Source organism: Pongo pygmaeus, chromosome 11 (assembly GCF_028885625.2).
Source record: "Pongo pygmaeus isolate AG05252 chromosome 11, NHGRI_mPonPyg2-v2.0_pri, whole genome shotgun sequence".
Taxonomy (NCBI): domain Eukaryota; kingdom Metazoa; phylum Chordata; class Mammalia; order Primates; family Hominidae; genus Pongo; species Pongo pygmaeus.
Window position 1 is genome coordinate 72,835,676 of NC_072384.2, and position 24,864 is coordinate 72,860,539.

The 24,864-nt window shown below is 41.7% G+C and overlaps 1 protein-coding gene across 4 annotated transcripts in view; it reads left to right on the plus strand.

The window, feature by feature from the left end:
* MAP3K20 (mitogen-activated protein kinase kinase kinase 20) overlaps window positions 1–24,864 on the plus strand; it is a 192,570-nt gene that overhangs the window by 145,472 nt on the left and 22,234 nt on the right. For 2 of the 4 annotated variants that reach the window (XM_063648320.1, XM_054477607.2), the window contains exons 12-16: window positions 8,891–8,935; window positions 11,402–11,432; window positions 11,530–11,669; window positions 17,584–17,646; window positions 18,622–18,714. In XM_063648320.1, the coding sequence (XP_063504390.1) occupies window positions 8,891–8,935; window positions 11,402–11,432; window positions 11,530–11,669; window positions 17,584–17,646; window positions 18,622–18,714 (372 nt within the window). Of the gene's footprint in view, window positions 1–332; window positions 6,347–8,890; window positions 8,936–11,401; window positions 11,433–11,529; window positions 11,670–17,583; window positions 17,647–18,621; window positions 18,715–24,864 lie in introns of those variants that run through there. The other 2 variants (XM_063648321.1, XM_054477609.2) reach the window with 1 other exon arrangement.

The window sequence follows — 24,864 nt, forward strand, 5'->3', positions numbered from 1 at the left end:
ATTGGGAAAAGTCAAGATAAATCCTAAAAACTATTTTGTTTTAAGCAAAATGAGGGCTTAAAACTTGCAACTTCTTTTCCATTTGAAATTTGGCTTGCTGTGGTGCTTTGCAAACTTTTGGTTGTGATTTATCCTGTCATTCATAAATTATGGCAAATATGCTGGAGCCAAATCTGCCATTAAATAAATTCTCACATAATTCCCTACATTCATTTATTTCACTAATCATTTACCTCCTGTGTAGTGCCAACTAATTTTGTGGTATCTATTTTCCTGATTTAAATTGGTCCTAATTTCTTTTTTTACTTCTGTCCTTTCTTCCCTTTTGATAGCTTCTCTTGCCTCTTGCTGCAAGAATGTCTGAGGAGTCTTACTTTGAATCTAAAACAGAGGAGTCAAACAGTGCAGAGATGTCATGTCAGATCACAGCAACAAGTAACGGGGAGGGCCATGGCATGAACCCAAGTCTGCAGGCCATGATGCTGATGGGCTTTGGGGATATCTTCTCAATGAACAAAGCAGGAGCTGTGATGCATTCTGGGATGCAGATAAACATGCAAGCCAAGCAGAATTCTTCCAAAACCACATCTAAGAGAAGGGGGAAGAAAGTCAACATGGCTCTGGGGTTCAGTGATTTTGACTTGTCAGAAGGTGACGATGATGATGATGATGATGATGATGATGGTGAGGAGGAGGATAATGACATGGATAATAGTGAATGAAAGCAGAAAGCAAAGTAATAAAATCACAAATGTTTGGAAAACACAAAAGTAACTTGTTTATCTCAGTCTGTACAAAAACCAGTAAGGAGGCAGAAAGCCAAGCACTGCATTTTTAGGCCAATCACATTTACATGACCGTAATTTCTTATCAATTCTACTTTACTTTTGATTTATTTTTGCTTACAAAAAAATGGGGGGAGAATTAAGCCAAAGAGGTATATTTATGAATCAGCAAATGTGGTGCCTGATTATAGAAATTTGTGATTCTATATACAATATAGGACTTTTAAAGTAATGACATTCTGGCTTCTTCTTTTAATGAATACTTTTTAGTTTGTATTTGACTTTATTTCCTTTATTCAAATCATTTTTAAAAACTTACATTTTGAACAAACACTCTTAACTCCTAACTGTTCTGTGACATGTAGTAATTCTGTGACATACTTTTTCTTATAGCAATACACTGTAATATCAGAAATGGTTGGCCTGAGCAACATAGTAAGACCTCGTCTCTACTAATAATTAAAAAACTAGCTGGCACACACCTGTAGTCCCAGATACTTGGGAGGCCAAGGCAGGAGGATTGCTTGAGACCTAGCAATCAGTCAGGGCTGCAGTGAGCCATGATGGCACCACTGCACTCTAGCCTGGGTGACAGAACAAGACCCTGTCTCAAAAAACAAAAAAAAGAAAGAATTGATAGTACAAAATCCAGCAACAACAATACTGAGATGATCTAAGAAGGTTATAACAAAATGCTCTTCAGAAATACCTAAGTGCTGAGAATTTTTAGTACTAAATAGCACAGCTGCTCAAAGTAAAGCCTGAGCAGTGTTCTCAGTAGTGTATTTGAAGGAAAAATACCCTGATTTGAAACCAACAGCAGATGTTGCAAACTTTCATACCACTGCTGGCCATGGAAGCTTCTTAACAACACACTGTCATTTAAGGCTGTGCTTGTGCTTTATACAAAGAGAAAGAGGTGGTCTTAAGGGGATGCTTCTAGTGGGGTGAGTTCATGCCTCTCCTGGATTTTCCAGCAAGTGGGGTATGTGTGGTGGTTTGTTTTTTAGAGGGGCGTAATAATCCAGGATTCTAAGCATATGCTCAGCTATTTTAAAGAGGAAATTAAATATTACAAAAGAAATAGTAAAGATAAGTTATCCTCACTTAGGCAAAAGCACAGGTCCTTTCCATATCAAGTTTAGCCTACCAGGGTTGTTTTTTGTTTTAACCCTGCTTAATAATGTTGGTGTTTTAGAAGTAGATACAGGCACTGCTCTGAAAACCTGGCTAGCCAAGGATATTCTCAGAATGTTATCACCTATTTGTCAAAGCTTGTTTAAATTATAAAACACTTTTAATTATCTATGTGAGGCAAAAGAACTAAGACTTTTTTCAATCTAAATTAGAAAGGAGTGTCATTATTTGACTGTTAAACCAAAATATTTTTGGTGGGTCTTTTTATGGAAGTTTAAAGAAAGGACATCATCATACATATGATCTAATAGTATTTCTAACTATATTTGATCATTAAAAGCCTCTTAGAATTTGAAGCGTGACATGTTTCTAATGCCCCTTGAGAGCTGAAAAATACCACATAATGATCAGTATGCTGTGCCAGCTTCATTTGGGGAGAAATAACTAATAGAATGTTCTGGGTGTGAGGTGTACAGCAGTCTAGGTGGCATAGTGATGAAGAAAGGGATCAGAGTCTGTCACTCAGAATCCTGGGCCCAGTTGCTCGACAACCTTGGGAAAATTATTTAATCTTTGTGCATCTGTTTGCTGATCTTCAACGTGGGAATAATAATAGTACCTACTTGAAAGGATCATTGTGCGGATTAAAAGAAATAATATACGTAAAGCACTTTAACACAGCACCAGGCCCATGGAAAGTGGCTAGTTAATGTTAGCTACTATGAATGGTGCCAGTTGAAGACACTGAAAAATAAGTGATTTCAGTAACCTTCTGGGAAACTATCAGTTTCAAATAATATTTTCTCTGTAGTATGAGATGAAATTAAAAGTGGATAGCTTTCAGGAAGGATAAAGAGAACATTCTTAGAATGTAAGCTAAACAGATTTCTTCTGTTGCTCTTTGAAAACCATGAGCCCTGGCCAGCTTAACCTGGTCTGAGGTGAGACTAAACACAAAAACAGTAGATAAATCTCTCCCTAAAAGATGGATTCCCCCACATACCCATGCTACTAGTTTCTCTGTCTATTCACACATATGTACAAATACATGAACACAGCCTGTCTGTGCTCAGACATAGAGAAGTACTACCTGACTTGAGTCAATGCACCCAAGCAGAAAAGCTTGGAGTAGAGTAGAAGGGAGGGCTTGGGACTCCTGTCTTTCCAGCATGCCCTGGGGTGCAGTGGTCAGCCACCTGAGGAGAGAGCCAATAGCATGGGGTTTACAAGGTAAAGATACAGTCGTTCATTCAACACATATTCATAGAGCTCCTTCTCTGTGCCAGACACTGTTCTGGAAGATAGCTAGATGAAAATCTTAGCACTCACAGAGCTTACATGCCAGTGAGTGAAGATTGATGATAAATAAAGCAAATGCATCATATGTTCACATTTGATAAGTATATGCCAAAAAATGAAGCCGGGAAGGAGGATAAGGCCCATGGGTGAGTGTTGAGGTTTTTAAAGTGTGGTCAGGAAAGGCCCCACTGATAAGGTAACATTTGAGCAAGGCTGAAAAAGGCAAGGGGATCTTTGGGGCTAACTTCAGGATCTCTGCACTTTATGTAAGAATGTAAACCTTGAGTCTCATTTAAGAATGATCAGCAATACATTTAGAACATATGAACTGAATGAAATGGACATTTTTTCTTAATTTACATATAAATCCATATGATTATACATAAAGTTCTGATGCATTAATAAAAGCAGCCAAATAGGGCCAAAGAGAAAAATAACAGGACTCTGTACTGGACCTAACTTTATCATTAATTAGGTAATATTTTCCTCATTTATTTACTGCTGCCATTTTCCTCACCAGTATTCCAGAGATGGTCATAGCTCAATACTCTACCACCAAGAACCTACAAGGAATTAGAATACAGCAGAATTGGCCTCAGTGAAGAGCTTAACATTGTTCTCCTCGTAGAACTGGACTATTGATCATTACCACGTGACGTTGGCTCTATTACTTTCTGTTCCCAATCAATGTCCTTCTAGTGGTTTGAAAATGTTAAAACATCCCTAAAATCTAAATCATATAATCAGAATTTTATAGTGTCTCACTCTATCTGTAAAGATCCTTTGGAAGACTTTAGACTCTATTAATTTTAAAAGGAATATTTATTAGCCATATGCAGAATTTCTAATGACGATACTGTACAGCTTCTAATTCACTTTTCAGATCAGTGTTTGAAATGGCAATTATCAGTGTTGGATTTAGTTCCAATTACTTGATTTACAAAAGTGTACATTTAGAAAGAGAAGGGTTAAAAGAAACAGTGAGAAATGTAAACATTCAAAATGAGAATTGAATCTCTCAATTGTGGGAATAATTATCAGAGACATGCAACCGAAAATGTCTCACCTTTCATCTTTTTTTCTTAATTCATAAAGTTATCCTGTAGAATTTGATGAGACCCTCCTAGTCATTCTCAACTGGGGTGGTGCTGTCACCGAATGGTGTTTGAGAGTGTTGGGGCTAGGGCACATTTTTGGTTGTCACAGCAACTGGGGTGGCATTTGCTGCCCCGTGCCAGGAATAGTAACATTATGAATGCCAGGGACAGTGTGCTCAGTAAAGTCTTCCATCCAAAAGGGGCTGGGCGCGGTGGCTCACGCCTGTAATCCCAGCACTTTGGGAGGCCAAGGTGGGTGGATCACCTGATGTCAGGGGTTCGAGACCAGCCTGGCCAACATGGTGAAACCCTGTTGCTACTAAAAATACAAAAATTGGCTGGGTGTGGTGTCACATGCCTGTAACCCCAGCTACTAGGGAGGCTGAGGCAGGAGAATCACTTGAACCTGGGAGGCAGAGGTTGCAGTGAGCTGAGATCACACCACTACACTCCAGCCTGGATGACAGAGTGAGACTTCATCTCAAAAAAAAAACCAAAAACAAAACCCGGTAGCATTGTCCCTTCCCCACTGACAAACTTATCAAATCCAGAAGCTTTAGAGTTTCGTGTCTAATTATTTTTCTCCCGAACAAAATTACCCAAGTCAAAACAAAATGTATTTTTAGAATTACAGCAGCATACAACCTGAATTTTGTGAGTTTCATGGCTTTATCTTAAATCACCATTTCCCTAAAAATGGTTTCTTTCTCCTTAGGAATGCTGGTGGCAACTTGATTAAACAGCCGAATGCACCAGGGCAGGTCACTCTCCCATTACACTGATTCCACAATTAAAAAAAAAAAAAAGAAAAAAAACCTCATTGAGATAGCTACAATTCTATAGGTTAATTTAAAGCCTCCTTTTTCTACTCATTTTTGAAAGCAAAATTACATTTTACTATTTTACATAACCAGTGAAAAGAAGTTGAAAGCATACAGCTCACTGTTTTTGGTGCTCTGGAAATGTTGAGGGTGGGTTTTTAACCAGTGATTTTTAACATGCAGTGAATTTGTTAGACTTTTAAACACTAGCTAAGGTAGTCAAACTTGATCCCCATTAAAAATCAAGAAATTAGGGGCCGGGGGAGGGTTTAGGAGTGATCCAGAATGACCTCCCAGAATTACTGTGCATATAACTTTATTTTTCAGAGTTTTCATTGGAATGGTAAGAGTTTTATGAAAGACAGTTTTAAAACTTATTGAGTTAAATATTAATACTTAAAAAAATTATTATACTAGACTTATTGCAGCCTTTTGAAAGTAGCAGAGTTTCATCATACCACATATATAAGAGAGCATAAATTTTCTATAATCAGGCACCTTTTGCTGCTTTTGAGTAAGACTGTTTTCCTGTTTAAGTGTTAAGCATCGCCAGACATAAAAATCTATTCTCTTCTCTCGATTGTAGCATAGCCTGACAGCTCTAGATACAGCATTTCTATGATGAAAAATGAGTGTCTATCAGGAAATCTAGAAGACTAGCTGTGTTTTCTCAGACTCCACCTTTGTTTGCACTCTGTTGCCTGTGAGGAGCTTTCTGGCATGTGATTATTTACTTCGAAACTAGAGTTCCAAGCACCTACATTAATTATTTTATATTGTGTGCAGAATAGTATATCTTTTAATGTCAGATATGATACACTGCACATATTGCTTTTGCACTCTTAAAATTTTTGTACTAAATAATAGAAAATATTTATATTCTTTGAGTGAGCTTTGAATAGATGGCATTATCACTTTATTGTTTTTTTAACAAAAACTTTTTCTCAATTATTCTATTGCAATGTTATTCTGAGCAAGTCCTATGCCAAATATCTTGTATAATGTTTGTATGGAAGATTAAATTTTACTCTTGTGTGGTAAGACTATTCAGTTACTGATTTTATAGTTGGAATTTGATATTCCAGCACAAAGTCCACAGTGTATTCAGAAATCCAAGTTGGTGTCATACATTTCATTTTGATGTGAACTTTTCTTTGCTTTCCTTTGTTCTAAGACTCCATTTTGCAATAAACGTTTTGACAGTAAATCCCTTTGTTATGTGTTGCTGTGTATATAAGATCCCTGTTAGACTGGATTCCCAACATCCTTTGAAGGAATCGTTGTCACACGCATGCACACAAGTGTTAGCTTTTCTCTCCTAAAGTCAGTGGGAGTGTAAATAATAAATTTGTAAAGTGATGGGACAGTCATGGGGTGGATTTTTTTTATTCCCCAAAGAAAGAAAGGCTTAGAACTCATCCTACAGCAGATACACTGATATGTTAACAAGGTACAGAAAACATAAAGGAAATGGTAAGCCACTCTGTGGCTGGAGATCATTAACTCTTATCCCCCGTCTTACCAAATTCAAACCGTCATGAAGCAGTGCCTGGCTCCAGCCTTCCTCTCACTGATCTTTGCTAGCATTGTGCAAAGAATCCTGCTGGAGTGAGCATCCAGCTGAAGCCAGTGCCTTTCCCTAGGCATCGTATTGGAGAACCATCCTCAGTGTGCAACCAACCCCCTCTCCTTTTGACATTAAAACCAAAGATTCTGGTTGTGATTAGTTATTTCATTTACAACTTCTATTCTATTCAAAAAATACTTACTTCTCAATTTTGTTTAGTACAACATTTGGGAATTTTATAAAAATAACACTACACATCCCCTCCCCCCATCCCAGTTTCTATAAAGGTGAGAGCCTTGATGCAGGAAAATATTTCTGTAACTCAGACTGTTGTTTCTTGAACGAACCAAAAAAGTTTCGTATTTCACATTTGCTTCTGTGATGGGAGAAGGGAATGGCATGATTCTGCAGCTGTGTCCAGCTGCCCTGTGAAGAGACAAAATTGTCACCTATTTTCTTTGATCCAGTTCAGCTTTAGATTCTGTTCCTCAAGTCTTTCTCCTTTCCCCATTATTAAAGCAAGTGAGTGTGTGTGATGATTCCTACCCACCTCAAGTGTTTCCGAGGAGGTAAAGGCAACCCTGGAGGGAAGGGAAGCACATGCAGGTAACAGAGTATATGCAGAACACGATCGATTTCAGTGTGTACTTTATGTCCTGACAACTTGTCTATAAATACTCAAACCTACACATTCATATCCATTTCAGCTAGTGGGTTTTTCCGCTTGCCTCCCCACCCTGTCTGCCTCATTTCCCCTTTTTCCTCCAACATGAACTCACTGCCTTCCATTCCCATCCTTCCCTCCTGTCCCTCCCTCTCCCGCCATGCCAGATTTTGCCTTGTTGCTTCTCTTTACCCGGAATCACCTCTCTTCTTGCCCTGCAGGACCCAGCTCAAGCCGTGCTGCCCTCCATTCTCCCATCTTATTTTACGAATCCCTTTGTGAATACATCTGTCTATGGTATACCCATAGACATTGAACTCTATACCAGAGAACTTAGCATTCCAGTAAATGCACCCTTTAATTTTATTCATTCCTTAAAATGACTCAACAAAAATTTACCAGATACCGTATGCCAGGCAGTATGTTAGGCATTAAGTAAACCAAGATTCAGGTGGCCTTGGAGTATCCCAGGTATAATTTATACCTGTATTAGCCCCAGTTAAATTAAAAGCTCCTTGAAGGCAGGGGCTGTGCCCTTCCTAGCAGAATTTTGAGCATGTGGGTACAAAATACCTGTAAGTTAGAAAGGTTAACTCACCTACCCTCTGATTTTTATGCTAACAGTAAAAGCAACCAAACTCAACTTCTTTTTTTTGAAACTCACTCACAAGAAAATATTATTTGTAACAGAAGATGAGTGACGTTTTGCCATATTATCTCATAAGCAATTCATTTTTGGGGAGCAAGTTAGGCTAGTTAAAGCTAATAGCTGTACCAAACTCTAATTTGACTTATAGGACACACAGACTTCTAAAAATTATGTAAGCATTTATTATTTAGATGGCCATGGGGCATATACTGAAGACAGTAAGTAGTTCTTTGGCTCTGAAAATGGTGCAGGCTGAAGTCCTCTGGAGACATCTTCATTTGTACTTGTGAACCTCACAGGAGGTATTTTAATCTGTTTTAGTTAGAGCAAGTCTGCAGCCTGGGTTTCTTAGGACCTTACCAATTTCCCATGTCCTTTTTCATCCGTGGGTGCTAACATTTGGTTTTTAAAATATTGTGCAAATGAGATCTTTAAACACTTAGAAATTCCCCCTTGAGAACAGGCATAATACATCATCTGGTTACTAAGTGGTTGCTTTGGAATTTTCATTAATAATCCAACAGTCCTCATGTTGGCTGAGACTCTCAGGAAGACTCTAGGTCTCTGAGAAAATGTCAGAAATTCCTTGACTGCTGAGGCCTGATTGTGGGATGTAAAAACCAAGTACCAACAGAGGAATATGAAACAGCTCCCAAAGTACATGAATTGTTACTGAGAGATTGGTGAACATTACTGGAGCACTGAGAACTGCCTCTTAAGGTCAGGAAAACTGTTTTCCATTCAACCCAACCTACAGGAGGAACCAAGCCAGAGCAGCAGCTGAGAGCTGAAAGAGTGAGACAAGAGGATGAACCAAAAAGACAATGATAATATTACTTTTTTTTTCATTTCATGCATATTTCCCATGCAGCTGCTGCCTTCCTTTGAGATCAGTGCATGGACAGAAGACGATGTGGTAAGCTCTTTGTATTCATGCCTTATTTGACTTGGGCAGGTATTTCATAAATTTTTCCCTAAGTTTTTAGGGGAAGAGATTGGGCTTTAGGAAAGTCTAACTAGGAGAAGTTGACAAATTCTTTTCTTGCTGTGTCTCCCAGGCTGGAGTGCAGTGGTGCCATCTCGGCTCACTGCAACCTCCACCTCCTGAGGTTCGAGCGATTCTCCTGCCTCAGCCTCCTGAGTAGCTAAGACTATAGGTGCCCACCAGCATGCCTGGCTAATTTTTGTATTTTTAGTAGAGATGGGGGGGTTTCACCATGTTGGCCAGGCTGGTCTCGAACTCCTGACCTCAAGTGATCTGCCCGCCTCAGCCTACAAAAGTGCTGGGATTATAGGTGTGAGCCACTGCGCCTGGCCTTTTTTCTATTTTTAATGCAATAATGATTGAAAATAAAGCCTCAAGAGTAAAGCAAGTATCTCTGCAAATCTTCTAAGAGGGTTCTACCTTCCTAATTTGCTCTGAAAGTATTCCAGAATACAATAACAAATACCAATGAGGAAATTAAAGTGGCAGCTCAGGAAAACAAATGAACATACTTGAAGGAAAAGTTATCTTAAATCTTTTTACAAGAACAGGGATGGCCTTGAGCCATGGTGGAGGAGGATCTGGTCAAGGCAGTGCTGGGCTGGGACACCACTGAACTGGCTTTCCTTCCACCTCAGGCCTGTTTGAAAGTGAGGCATCATATTTGCCAGCCTTATTCTGGCCTCCCAAGCGGGAATAGACACAAGCACGCCCAGACATTCTCTGTAGCTTTAGCCAGAGAAGCTCTATGTTTTTGAGAGGCTGCACTCAGACTGTTGAAGTCCAAAGGAAGTCCTGCACTCTGCATTCTTGATAGAAACCCTGAGAAACAATCCAACTTAGTCTGTTACATCGCCATATCTATTTTCTTAGTGACAAAACAGATATGAAAATTCCTGATGTGAAAACTCAGAGACTAGGTTGGGCGCAGTGGCCTGTAATCCCAGCACTTTGGGAGGCTGAGGCAGGAGGATCACTTGAGGTCAAGAGTTCGAGACCAGCCTGGCCAACATGGTGAAACCCCATCTCTACTAAAAATACAAAAATGAGCCAGCTGTGGTGGCACATGCCTGTAATCCCAGCTACTTGGGAGGCTGAGGCAAGAGAATTGCTTGAACATGGAAGGTGGAGGTTGCAGTGAGCCGAGATCACACCACTGTACTTCCAGCCTGGGCAACAGAGCAAGGCTTCATCTAAAAAAAAAATTTTTTTTAAGTTCTATAAAACTCAGGGACTTATGCCTATCCAGGTCTATTTAACAAGTTCAGGGTATCGCTAAATGAAAATGAAAAAAACAAAAGATGTAATGCCAGCCTTAGTGGGTTTGGGCTCCAGCCCAGGGAACAGACCAGGTGCCACAAAGTGCAGACTAGCTACTGGAAACTCCTCAAAAGATCTGTTTACCTAGCTCAACCTGGTTTTGGGCCCAGGCATTTCCCTCTCTGCCCTTTGTATTCTTTTGAAGTGCACCTGCTTTCAACATTAGCTAACCTCTTTGGCTTCCATAGGGTAAGGAAACTTGGCACCAGTTGCCACTATTTCTTCCCATTCACTGAGCCCCAGTGAGTCTCACTTTCCTGCCAGCCTTGCTTAACAAGGAAAGAGGACTCAGGGTCTCCTTTATTCACTATCCTGGATATAATCTCTTTATCCCTAGCTACGAAGTTTCCCCTGTCATTTGAAAAGAAATTTTTGAAAAATCACTGAGTTCTAACAGCTATTTTTAGTCTTTGCTCTGAGGTTGAGTGGTTTCCAGGCCACTTAAATAAAATTCCAGAGTTGAGGGCTCCCCCAGAGAATCAGAGGGACTGAGTCTGGCCTCCCATCCTTCTCCCCTCACAAAGGTACTGTGAGAGGCCACCAGTAAACCCAGACCCTGTGATATACAGGGACTAAGCTTAGGTCACTGGGTCCAATCTCCTCATTCTACATAGGAAGCTCCACACTTTGACTTGGCCAGGGCCACATGGCTACTTCATGACCTGGCCTAGAACAGAAGATTCCTTCTGTCTGTTGCTCTGTCCACTGCTGTGTGGTCCCTGGAACTCATACAATTCCTGAGTAAACCGGTGCCCCTCAGCAATCCAGGGGACCACTGGCACATAAATGGAAAAATCACTGTAAGTAAGAACCCTCTTGAAAGGATTTAAAAATATCTCCCAAAGAAGGAGGAAAACTAATGGTCTTTTAACTGTCCAAGACCCCCGAAGAGAGGGATATCTCCCATTTGAAAGCTTGAGGTTTTAAAACTACAAAGAGAAAGTCTTCTATTTTACCTTTGTGGTTGAGCCAGGAATTAAAGCTATTTTGATCTATTGAAAACTCTATGTTTACTGTGAAGACTGGCCACTGACCATGTGTGAATCTTCAAAACCGTATGTGTCTTCTCTTTCACAGTATTGTTGGGTTCAGCAACTCGTCAGAAAAGGCAAGTGGAATAAGTTACCTTCTTAATTCATGGAGTTAACTTTGTTTTGGATGTGATTTCATCTAATTTTATTCTGCTTTCTAATCACTTCCTTCAGGTGACTCTTCAGCAGAGATGAGTGTATATGCAAGCTTGTTTAAAGAAAACAACATTACAGGGAAGCGGCTGCTGCTGCTGGAGGAAGAAGACCTGAAAGACATGGGCATTGTCTCCAAGGGGCATATCATTCACTTCAAGGTACCTCAGAAAGGGACAACATTCCTTCAGCAAACTTTTTTTTTTTTTTTTTTTTTTTTTTTTTTCTGAGATGGATTCTTGCTGTGTTGCCCAGGCTGGAGTGCAAAGGCGCAATCTCAGCTCATTGCACCCTCTGCCTCCTGGGTTCAAGCAATTCTCCTGCCTCAGCCTCCCAAGTAGCTAGGATTACAGAAGTATGCCACCACACCCAGCTAATGTTTGTATTTTTAGTAGAGATGGGGCTTCACCATGTTTTCCAGGCTGGTCTCCAACTCCTGACCTCAAATGATCCACCTGCCTCAGCCTCCCAAAGTGCTGGGATTACAGGCGTGAGCCACCAGGCCTGGCCTCCATCAACAAATCTTTATTGAGCACCTACTATGCAGCAGATCACGTGTTAGGGGCTGCAGATGGAAACGGTGCTATGCTGGTCATGACTGTGCTGAAATGCTTACACCAGCTGATAATCAGCGGCTGCCCCCAGGCACCCCTATTCCTTCCTCATAATCCAACAGCAAAAAGGTGCATACGTGGTATAGTAGGAGTCACAGGGAGATACCTGAATATCACCCCCCTGCCCTCAGGAAGTCTCTAATCTGGTGGAGAAAACAGATACTGCTTATGTGATAATGGTAAATGACAGCTGTAAGAAATACCACAAAGGCAGCGTGGTGCCTGGAAAACAGCCATCCACCCAGAATAGCAGGAGGTGACTCAGTTTAATTCTAGAGAGGACAAAAATCCATCAGGAATCCCTAGGGACCCCGGAATTTCTGCATGGCCAGAGGGAAACCTAAGCCAATGCAGTAACCTAAAGGCATTTGTAATTTTTGTCATTATGACCTGGAACAGACACCACCATGTATGTGTTTTAATCCCCACTTACTCAGGAAATTCTAACATTTCCCCCAAAACTTAAGTTTTGAGTAGTTTCAAAGCTAAACCTCTGTGTTCGTTGTGGTGGTCGTGGTCATGGTTGTTTTTTGTTTGTTTGTTTTTGCTTTTTTCAATTTAGCAACTTAAGCTGAGTAAGAATTGCCGGCATCTGTGTGGTCATTGTGACTAATCTTGTTTCAAGAGAGATCTTAGAATAAAATCAGGTTTGCTCCCCAAACCCTCACCCCCATTCCAGTGTGGGTAGATGGACGAGTGTGTACAGGTTAGAAAGAAGAGAAACAGAATAAAGGAGAAAATTTAGAAAAGGCAGCCTCCTGTCCAAATCCACACCTTCACAAAGGCTCTACCAGCACACCAACTAGGCCCTACCTCAGAGCTACCCACACTGACCTTTCTAGAGAAATCCCCATTAAGGCCCAAAGACAGCCCATTCATTTCATTCTGTGGACCCTAGGTCCGGGAAGAAACATCCTTACAGACTCTCAGCACCCTTTGCGTAACAGCTTGGCACTCACCCACCAGAGACCATCTCCACAACAGAAAGAGGACCTTGCTGTCTTCTCCCTCCTAGAAGGGCAGGAAAACTCATGCATAGCATATTTCTCAAAGGCTGGCAAAGAATGTAATCCCAGCCTCTGGGTGTGGGCAAGTCCATCCTAAAAGCTATGCTGGCTTAGGTGGGCCAGAGTAGGAAAAAGTATTTTCTGCAGTACAGAGATGTTTCAGAGCTCCAGAAAAGAAATTTTGTAAATCTTGTCCTATTTGGCAGATGCCAAATAAGATGCTCCCACCTCCCCTTCCCACCTGCCATCTTTGAAAAGCCCCAGTATTCCTTAAGGATCAGTTCAGAGGAAGGGTGGTGAGCTGGGATATCTCACCAGAACCCCTCAGTGATTTACATCTTTCCAAGGGTGGCCCTGGATAACCTAAGTACCCCTTTCAGGCTGAGCAGGATCATTTAGGCAAGCAAAGTCCAGACTTACTGTTTATTGTTCAACAAATTCAGTGAATGTCTACTAATTGTGAGACTGGGCCTATGAAGATTCAAAGAAACCTGTGGTTAAGGAATTTACATCTCAGAGAAAAGATTAAACGTGCATACAGCATCTCCTTGGCAATTGGGAGGAAAGGACCGATTCATTACCCAGACTTGGGACAGACCATGGTGGGAGATAGAGAGGGGAAACTTCACAGTGGGTGGCCCTTGAGCCGGATCTTGGAGGAATGACAGATTTTGGAATGTAGACCAGGAAAGGAAAGAACGTTAATCTAGACAGAGAGAACACAGAGTTAAGAGAAATGGAAGAGAATGTGGAGGAACAGAAAAGACGAGTCCCGACCTAAGTAGCATAAGCAGCTCCGTCTGCAGAACACGGGTGATGAGTAGAATGCACGGCACCTGAAGTGGAAGGAAGGTGGGGCCGGATCCTGGACAGCTTACAACTTCAAGCTGGGGGGAAGAGCTGGAATTTGACCAGCTGTCGGGAGTATTGAGAATTGACATGTTTACACTTTGCTTCTGGAAGTTTTAAAATGGATTAAAAAGGCAAGGCTGGGTTTTGAAAATACAGGAGGGTATAAATGTGGAGAATAATAAGCACTGCAGTGTAGCAAAAATGCGAATGGAGAGAAGGGGAAGATGTCACAGGTAAGAGGGCTGTTCTCAAGCTCAAGAAGGAAAGCACAATGAAGTATTGATTGTTGTGGGCAGACTGGCTGGGGCCGCTGCCGCAGGTAGTAAAAGAATTTACCAAGACAGTCGTAGGTAAAGAAAGTATGAAGATGCGTTGCAAGGGTGCAATGGGCAGCACAGCAGAGAAGGGGCTGTCTGCCAAGAGGCAGGGGCTTGAGGGAAGTTTTATGGGCTCATACTGGACGGGCTACATGCAGATAGGGTGTGCAGACAAGGTCATGCTGCTGGAGTTACTTGCAGAATGAGGTATTTGGGAACAGGTTGTTGTGATTGTCTGTGATTAGCCGTCTCTCAGAACAATTGTTACCCACCCCCCGCCCCGGGACCCCCTCCTCGTTGTTGCTTACTTAACTTATTAGGACTCCACACTGATATGCGTGGCAGCATAGATGAGCCTTGAACATGATGCTAAATGAAAGAAGCCAGACACAAAGGTCACATATTGTATGAGACATCCTGAACAGGCGAATCCATAGAGACAGAAAGCAGTCAGTGATTGCCAGCTGCTGTGGGGAGGAGGCAATGGTTATTGACTGCCTAATGGGAGTAGAGTCCCCTTTGGGGGTGATGAAAATGTTTTGGAACTAGATAGAGGTACTGGTTGCACAACACTGTGAATGTGCTAAATGCCACTCATTTGCCCACTTTAAAATGGTTAATTTTATGGTATGTGAATTTCACCTCATTAAAAAATAATAATAAAACAAAGGAAAGCACAGGCACCTCTACACCCTGCCCAAGAGTAGTCTTCTTCCAGCTAGGAAGCTTTCTGTCTTTGGCAGAAAGGATGTGTGTGGCCAGGAAAGTGAAGAGGAAGACAGGAATATCTGTCCACAAAGTAGGAAATGAGGAGAGAATGCTGTTACAAAAGTCAAAGGTTGGAAAAGCTTTAAGATAGAATCGGTGGTCAAAAGGGTCTAAGGGCCAGGCACTGTGGCTCAAGCCTGTAATCCCAGCACTTTGGGAGGTCAAGGTGGGCAACTCACTTGAAACCAGGAGTTCAAGACCAGACTGGGCAACATGGCGAAACCTTGCCTCTGCAAAAAATGCAAAAATTAGCCAGGCATGTGGTGCACACCTGTGGTGATCCCAGCTACTTGGGAGGTTGAGGTGGGAGGATCGCTTGAGCCCAAGAGGTTGAGGCTGCCATGAACTATGATTGCACCACTGCACTACAGCCTGGGCAATACAGTGAGACCCTGTCTGAAAAAAAAAAAAAAAAAAAGGCAGGGACAGGGGACAGGGGTCTAAGCTTGCAGAGAAGCCAAGGAACATGCAGAGAGAAAAAGCCCTGTTGGAAGCAGCCACTTAAAAGTTAAAAAAAAAAAATTATTTGACCCACTAGAGTGGAGTCAGTGTAATGTCCTCTTTTTATGACCTCTGCAGAGGGTCTGCCCAGAGCTCCAAATGAAGGAGTAGCCTGCATCTGTTGGGGGACCTAACACTGCCCTCAAACTCCTGAGTGAGTCTGCACGAGCTTCTAAAGACAGTCATTCACAGAGGGGCAGTCTCCAAAGTGTGGAATGCGGACCCTCCCCCTTACTACCAAGGCTGGGCCTGTATGTAAGAATGGCTACCCAGCGGGGGTTCAGCCAACAGGTGACCACTAAACTCAGCCAGAGCATGGGGATTTCCAACAAGTTTATATGAGAGGGAAAGATAAAGGGAAAGGGTCATGTGCACTTACTCTAGGAGGGCCCTGCATAGACTCTCAATTAAGATAAGTAATGCTCCAAGCTGGGCCTTTGGGGATGAGTAGATCCACACTGGAGGAGTCCTCCTGGTCCTTGTCAGAAGTTTTTCTCACACACAGCCTGATGGTAAGAATGCATCCTTTATTCTTTGCACTTTCACTGAGGAAGGCACAATTGTTGTGTACTTTCTCCAAGAGTCTCTCAGTCCTTAAATGGTAGGTGATCAAACTGGACAGTGGAGCAGTATTTCCCCTTTCTTTTTGTTTGTTTGTTTGTTTTTTTTTTTGAGCTGGAGTCTCGCTCTGCCACCCAGGCTGAAGTGCAATGGTGCGATCTTGGCTCACTGCAACCTCCGCCTCCCGGATTCAAGCGATTCTCCTGCCTCAGCCTCCTGAGTAGCTGGAATTACAGGCGCAGGCTACCACACCTGGCTAATTTTTGTATTTTTAGTAGAGACAGGGCTTCACCATGTTGGTCAGGCTGGTCTCGAACTTCTGACCTCATGATCCGCCCACCTCAGCGTCCCAAAGTGCTGGGATTACAGATGTGAGCCACTGCACCCGGCCCCCACCCATTCTTTTCCTGTGTGTTTGTCCCTCCCTTTAAGCCTGACCATGGCTCCCTTCTTCTCTGAGCCTGCAAGCCCTCTTGTGGAGGAGTAGAGTGTAAGAAGTAGGATTGGACACCCAATAACTGTTCATTACATTGTCAGCTGTCAACAGTTATTTTGCTTTAAAATAAAATGCATCTAATTTTCTCAGGTTGGTACTTTTTTACTCTCTCTGCAATCAGTTCTTAGAAAATCTGAACTGTGCCTGCTGAGTATCCAAAAAATCATCATTTAAATTGTCTTCCTTTCCTTTCAGATTTCTTTGTGTTTCATTGGCAGAGGGGATGTTGGACACATATCTATAGAAATGTTCTTATAATGCAATCAACCTTTTAGTGAGATTCTAGCCTTCCTGAAAGTCTGGTGTTATACTCATGTGCTATGTTGCTTTTCTCACTGTTATTCAGAGTGGCACCTGCATTCTGTACAATAGAACATCCACTTCTCAGTACTATACTCTGCCGGTGTTTGAAAAATTGTTTTATTTATTGCTTAGTCTGAGGTTCAACATCTTTAAAATGTCTTCCTTTTCTTGGCCTCATCCCTGTAATCCCAGCACTTTGAGAGGCCAAGGCAGGAGGCCAGGATTTCAAGACCAGCCTGAGCAACAGAGTAAGACCCCATCTCTACAAAAAAATAAAATAAATTAGCTGGGTGTGGTGGTGTGTGCCTGAGTCCCAGCCACTTGGGAGGCTGAGATGGAAGAATCTCTTGAGCTCAGGAGTTCAAGGCTGTGGTGAGTTATGATGGCATTATTGCACTCCAGCCTACACGATAGAATAAGACCTGGTCTCCAAAATAAAAAATAGTTTTTAAAATTTTCTGGTCCTTTAAATAATTACAAACCACCTACACTGCTTTGGACAATGAGATTTATTCTAAATAGACGTTGGATATTAACGCCCCCAAGATATTTTATGAACTAGGTAAATAAGGAATGTTTTTGTTTGTACCCAATGATTTTAATCTTCTCTTGGTATTATTGGATCATTAATAAAGTCATATGATTTTTTTTTACAGTCAGCCATTGAGAAATTAACCCATGATTACATAAATTTGTTTCACTTCCCACCACTAATTAAGGTAAGTAAGGTTTTTCTTACGGACACTAATGCTACCTTTATTGACACATGCACCTGCTGCATCCACACCTAAATTTGCCAAAGTCGGTAATGGTTGTTTGAAGTGAAATTTCATCATATCTGTCTAACAAAAGGCCCTTTGAAGCAAGGGATGTGTGTAAATTGAACACCCTTGTTCCCCACAAGTTGAAATATTAACAATTCGTTCATGATAAGAACAACACACCTCACTTTAATGGCTAGAAGTTGTAAGTGCCAACATTGTAGGTGAGGTCCTGTGGCCTCCCACCTGGCCCTGGATACTTTTCAACATGTAAGTCACTGAGAGAATTCATACCCTGGAGCACTCGATCGTCACTTTCATAGGGGATGGGAGGCTTACTGTTTGAATAACATATTAGTATACTTAACATTTTGAATCTAGTTTAAAGGAATGTGGCATACTTTGTTTAAAATCAGCAAATACTTGCAATTCATACACAGAACTTTACTTATTCACTAACAGCTATAGTTTTTCATCTCTAAGCCCTCAAAGACTCGTTTTGTTCCTCTGCTTCATCCTCCATCCACATTTGCATCCTCCATCCACTGCGTAATCCCTCTTTGGGAATAGCTTGTAAATGCCCTGGGTATTGTGAACCTCTGAAGTTGAAATCTCACAATGCATCTCGAGGTGCTAAGTGCATTTCTAGGGTAAAATTGCACAATGCAAGATGCATTGTGATAAATGTAAGACAGTGACATTCAATTTGAACTGCATGAAATAAATCATTTGGCAAAGTCCTGAAAGGCATAATATGTCATTTCTCTTGCTTGATGTAATTAGAATTTGTAGCTTAATCCAAAATAACCAAAAGTTAATAGATTAGAATCGAAAAAAAAAAAAAAAAAAAAAACTAGTGCTAAGATATCATCTTCTTTACATGAAAAGTAAAAACAACATCTAGAATAATTGGTGCTTGGTTTCCTGTTTTAGGACTCAGGAGGTGAACCTGAAGAAAACGAGGAAAAAATAGTGAACTTGGAACTGGTTTTTGGTTTTCACTTGAAACCAGGAACTGGCCCACAGGTAAATCACATTTTAAATCCTTTGGATAAATCTCAATCGAATTACTCTTTTTTCTCTTCTGTAACTCCACGGTTTTATACACCCCCTACCAGCTGGTAACTGGATTCTGAGTAAATTTATAGACTTTATAAAATAGAATTTAGCTGAAAGGCTGCCAGCTGCCTCTGTAATCCAGTCTAGGAATCTTACTTTCTCAGTCAGCTGAAGACGCCCATGTGAGGCCACCCAAACATCAGGATAACTCACATTAAAGCATGGACAGGGAAGGGGGGCCGTGGATACCAGACTGTGTATACCACTCATGTCGCAGCTTCCTGATTCCTGATTCATAAGAGAAAGCAGCTTTATAATACCGAGAATAAAAACTAAGAATGGAACTGTAGGCCATGTGGAGACCCAAATTATCAGCTCTAAATAGGGTGGCAGGGCATTTGAGCAACACTTCTTCAATAAGCCTTTCAGTTTATGTCATTTTGAAAGTCTGGAAAAATTATTTGGCCTAGGTAGCCTGTGAATTAGAATTACAGTAGGTTTGTGTTACTTTTGATTACTATAAATAGCTAACGATAATAATGATAACTTCTGTTAACTGACCACTTATGGTGTACCAGGCATACAGTACTGAAGTGTGAAAACTACTTTCCCCCATTTTGCAAATGAGGAAACTGAGGCTCAGACAGGTTAAATAACTTGCCCAAGGGTTACATGGCTAGCAAATAGCAGAATAAAGATTTGAATGCAGGTTGCTCTGGTCTCAGAACCCAAGTTCTTAACTACTCATAATGTGGAAGCCTTCCCTTGAGGGAAGCCAAGGGACCTTATAAATACACCTCACAAGCTGTGTGAGCCTACCGATTGCTCTGGTAGGCTCAGCTGGCCCTGGACTTTCCTCAGTGAAACTATGCTTGCTCCAAGGCCATTCCTGGGAACCAGTGCCTAGGAATGATTGGAAATTGTTGTGAGGGGTTGAGTTTTTCCTGGGCCTTCCAAAGATGCTCTTTCTAATAATCCAGTTAAAAATGGGCAAAAGATCTGCATAGGGGTTTCTCAAAAGAAGACATACAAATGGCCAACAGGTATATGGAAAATGGCTCAGTGTCACTAATTATCAGGGAAATGCAAATCAAAACCACAATGAGATATCATCTCACCCCACTTAGAATGGCTTATATCGAAAAGACAGGCAATAATGAATGCTGGTGAGGATGTGGAGAAAGGAGAACCTTTGTACACTGTTGGTGGGAATGTAAATGATCCAGCAATCCCACTGCTAGGTATATAACCAAAAGAACGGAAATCAATATATTGAAGAGATATCTGTACTCTTATGTTTACTGCAGCACTGTGCACAAAATCCAACATTTGGAAGCAAACCTAAGTGCCCATCAACAGATGAATAGATAAAGAAAACGTGGTACATATACACAATGGCATACTGTTCCCAAATACAATGAAATCATGTCATTTGCAACAATATGGATGGAACCGGAGGATATTATGTTAAGTGAAATAAGCCAGTCACAGAAAGACGGAAGCTAAAAATTAAAACACTTGAACTCATGGAGATAGTAGAATGATGATTACCAGAGGCTTGGAAGCATAGCAGGGGAGGGCAGGAGGATGCTGGGATGGTTAATGGGTGAAAACATAGACAGAATGAATAAGATCTATTATGTGATAGCACAACAAGGTGACTACAGTCAACAATAGTTTATTATATATTTTTAAATAATTAAAAGAGTGGAATTGGGATGTCGTAACACAAAGAAATGAGGTAATGGATGCCCTCAGTTATCCTAATGTGATTATTACGTACTATATGCTTGTATCAAAGCATCACAAAGACCGGGCGCAATGGATCACACCTGTAGTCCCAGCACTTTCGGAGGCCGAGGCTGGTGGATCGCTTGAGCCTAGGAGTTCAAGACCAGCCTGGGCAACATGGTGGAATCCCATCGCTACAAAAAATACAAAAAGTAGCTGGGTGTAGTGGTGTACGCCTGTAGTCCTAGCTACTTGGAAAGGCTAAAGTGGGAAGGATCACTTGAGCTCAGGAGGTCAAGCCTACAGTGAGCCAAAATTGTGCCACTGCATTCTAGCCTGGGCAACAGAGTGAGACATCATGTCAAAAAAAAAAAAATTCACATGTACCCCCAAAATATATACACCTAGTATATACCCAAAAACATTAAATTTTTTTTAAAGATGCCCTTTCTAGACATCTATGCAAGAATGTGTCTTGCCTGCACCACTGCAGTTATTTCTTTACCTGCTGAATGAAAATCTTTACCTCCCTTGTTTCGGCCACAGACTTTGGTTGAGTGAGAGCTGCTCTGGATCCAGGTTTCTTACATATGAATAGTTTTCTCTCTGTGAATGGATCACTGTCTATTCACTCCTGTTGTTAGAAGGAGCTACAGAAAGGGGACAGGAAAGTAAGTTCTTCTGTCTCCAACAATATCAGAAGCACTTCTAACCCTGACATTCTGCAGCTGTGGCCACCCCTACGTTCATCTGATGGTAAACAAATTGCACATTTCAATTTGCCTTTTCTAGTTTTCTTGATTCCATGACATTGAATTTATGAGTTACCTTTAAGCTTTGTTATGGCTTGTAGGTGGTAAAAGAAGAGAGAAAAAATTTCCTTGGAAAAGACTTGTGAAGAGAGATCTCAATCAAGAAAAAAAAAATTTTTTTTTTTTTTTGAGACGGAGTTTTGCTCTTGTTGCCCAGGATGGAGTACAATGGCGTGATCTCGGCTCACTGCAACCTCTGACTCCCTGGTTCAAGTGATTCTCTTGCCTCAGAAGTACCTGGGATTATAGTCGTGTGCCACCACGCCCAGCTAATTTTGTATTTTTAGTAGACACAGGGTTTCTCCATGTTGGCCAGGCTGGTCTCGAACTCCCGACCTCAGGTGATCCGCCCACCTCGGCCTCCCAAAGTGCTGGGATTACAGGTGTGAGTAACTGCGCCTGGCCAAGAAAATATTTTCAATTAAAAAAGAAATAATTTATTAATATGGAAAACTGAAAAATCTATTTTTTAGTAAAAAGGAGCTATGGATAATATTTGAGACTGAATACAATGGTCTGTTTTTGGTAATAATGATGTAGACTTCTTGAGTCATAGATTATCTACAAGCCCTAAAGTTGCTGCAGCTTTTGATACTCTGCTGTTCCTTGGTTACCTATCCAGAGTAATCTTTTTTTTTTTTTTTTTTTTTTAGACAGAGTCTCACTCTGTTGCCTAGGCTGGAGTGCAGTGGTGCAATCTCAGCTCACTGCAACCTCCGCCTCCCGGGTTCAAGCAATTCTCCTGCCTCAGCCTCCTGAGTAGCTGGGATTATAGGGGCACGCCACCACACCCGGCTAATTTTTGTATTTTCACTAGAGACAGGGTTTCACCATGTTAGTCAGGCTGGTCTCCACCTCCTGACCTCGTGATCCACCTAGCTCGACCTCCCAAAGTGCTGGGATTACAGGCGTGAGCCACTGCGCCCAGCCCAGAGTAATAATTTTATCTATTCATTTGGCAGGCATTTACTGAGGACCTACTTTGTGCCTGGCTCTAAGGTAGATGCTAGATTTTGATACAAAATCAAAAAGTACAATCCCAGCCTTTACGGAACCTACAGCTTATCATGAGCAATAGACAAAATCCATGCATGAAAGGCTATGGTACAGAATGATGAGTTTTTAAAAAGCCATTTACATGGTTCCATGGGAGTTCACTGGATGAGGATCTACAACAGATGGGAAAGGGGTGAGGGAGGGTCCTAGAAGTCTTCTTGGTAGAAGTGTTGCTTAAGCTAAAATGTTAAAGCCACTAAGAATGACTAGGTAAGGAGAGGACACTGAAGGCAGAACCAACCATGTGTGCGAAAGCTCAAAAGCGTGAAGCCAGGAAAACACAGGGAGCTCTTTCTTGGAATAATTTTGAGGGGACTTCACGACTCAACTCAAGCATCCTCCCTCTAGAAAGACTTACCATGGAACAAGCGGCTGCCAAAGGGAGTGCCCAGAAGGGTGGCTGGCGACCAGAAAAAGCACTGTCTTATGTGCTAAGCCAAGGAGTTTTAAGGATTTTAAGAAGAGAGCAGATAGGATCAGATTTATGTTTTGTTTTTTTGTTTGTTCGAGACGGAATCTCGCTCTTTCGCCCAGGCCGGAGTGCAGTGGCGCTATCTCGGCTCACTGCAAGCTCCGCCTCCCGGGTTCACGCCATTCTCCTGCCTCAGCCTCCCGAGTAGCTGGGACTACAGGCGCCCGCCACCGCGCCCGGCTAATTTTTTTGTATTTTTAGTAGAGACGGGGTTTCACCATGTTAGCCAGGATGGTCTCCATCTCCTGACCTCATGATCCGCCCGCCTCGGCCTCCCAAAGTGCTGGGATTACAGGCGTGAGCCACCGCGCCCGGCCCAGATTTAGTTTTTAACAGATCTTAAAGAAGCACAGAGAAGAAGGATGAATTGGAAAGGGGCCAGGCTAGAGTGAGAAAGATCTGTGAGTGGGCAGTGCAGACAACCAGGTGGAAAATGTCAAAGCGCTGAGCCTGTGACAGTGCCATGGGTCCCAGGACACACTGAAACGGAATTAGATTGTGTCACTAGCTGCAAACGCAGCAAGTGGGAGGGAGGGGCCAGGAGGGTGCTGAGGTTTCTAGTGTGAGCAACTAGAGAGATGATGTTATGAAGTGGTGGATCAAAAGTGAAATATACAATGTGAATATGATGCTAAGGTGCTAAAAGTATAAAGAAGTGACTGGAGTGGGTGAGGTTCATCAGGAAAAGCTTTTTTGGAACCATGAGTATTTTATTGGGGCTTGAAGAGGTTGGTGGGCAGTTGCAGAATAATTTCCTGAATATAATGCTTAAAGCTTTTGCTTAGATAATACATTCTGAAGAGCTCAGGTATTCTATAAATGTCATCTCCTTTATCCCGTTGGCATTTGGGTGAGATGCATAACTCATAGTATCATCATTGCTGATTCAGAAAGAGATAACAAGAGAAAGTGTATGACTTGCCTGGGATGAGGCAAGGACAGAGCTAAGACCAGAAATTACATCTTTATTATTGTCTTTGTAGTAAATATGTGCTAGATCTCACACCTGACCCACAACATTTAAGCCATCTGTAAACCTATGTAAAACAATCCTAGAATAAATTACTGTCCTGTTCTAAATTATACCAGCTATGCCAGCCTATGTCTTAGCATTATGAAATATTTTCTGATTAATGTGCTTTGAATTGAAACTTCATTTCCCCACACGAAAACCTTGTTGCCTTGGGCCTTAAAGATAGAACCCAAGAAAAAAAGGCTTCCTCCAAATCCCAACTAACCAAGTTCTCATAAACCCATCTTTATGGGTTATGGGAAAGGTGAAGCCTTTAAGTCCACCCCCCACCTCCATGACTGGAATAAGCTTTCCAAGAGAAAATTGGAGCTTTGCAAGTTCTCTCCAACCTAGGAGTTTGCATAGCAGAGGCATTTGCTGGATTTCACCTTTTCTTTTACAAGTAAAATGAAAAATGTGTTGTAATGGCAGCCACTGAGAATAAGGTATGACAGTGACTTTATCATGAAAATAGTAGCTACATTTCCCCTTTGCATTTGAGAAGGACCACCCAGTAACTACCCCTTAAAATTATGTCATTTCCACAACTTTAAGCCTACTAAGAGCAAGCCAGGCAAATATTACCTTATACACAAATAGGTAAAGGAAAAACCCTGTCCACCTTTGTCCTAAGAATTCAGATTAAGTTATTTTTCTTAGCTTCATTTTGCAAGCGACGGATGATGGCACAAAGTGAGGTTGATGTGCAGAACCCTGGAAGGTGATCTGCGTTTGGGTGCCTGCCCTGCTATCGTAATCAGGAGTGGCTGCAGGGCCATCTTGCCCATGCGCTTAGTCTTCACAGCCACATCCTTCCAAAGAGCCAGGACCTGACCAGGCTCCAGCCCCATTGATGCTTACAAGAATTCTCCCACAAGTGAAATGTGCTTTTTCTGAAACAACCTAGCAGAGAAAACATCATGATTAGACCAAAGGCTTCACTGGCAATTTAAATTAATAACCGAAACAGGTTTTACCCCCATTTACTTGACCTGCTCCTAAATAGTAAAGTTAATTATTAATTTAAATGACAT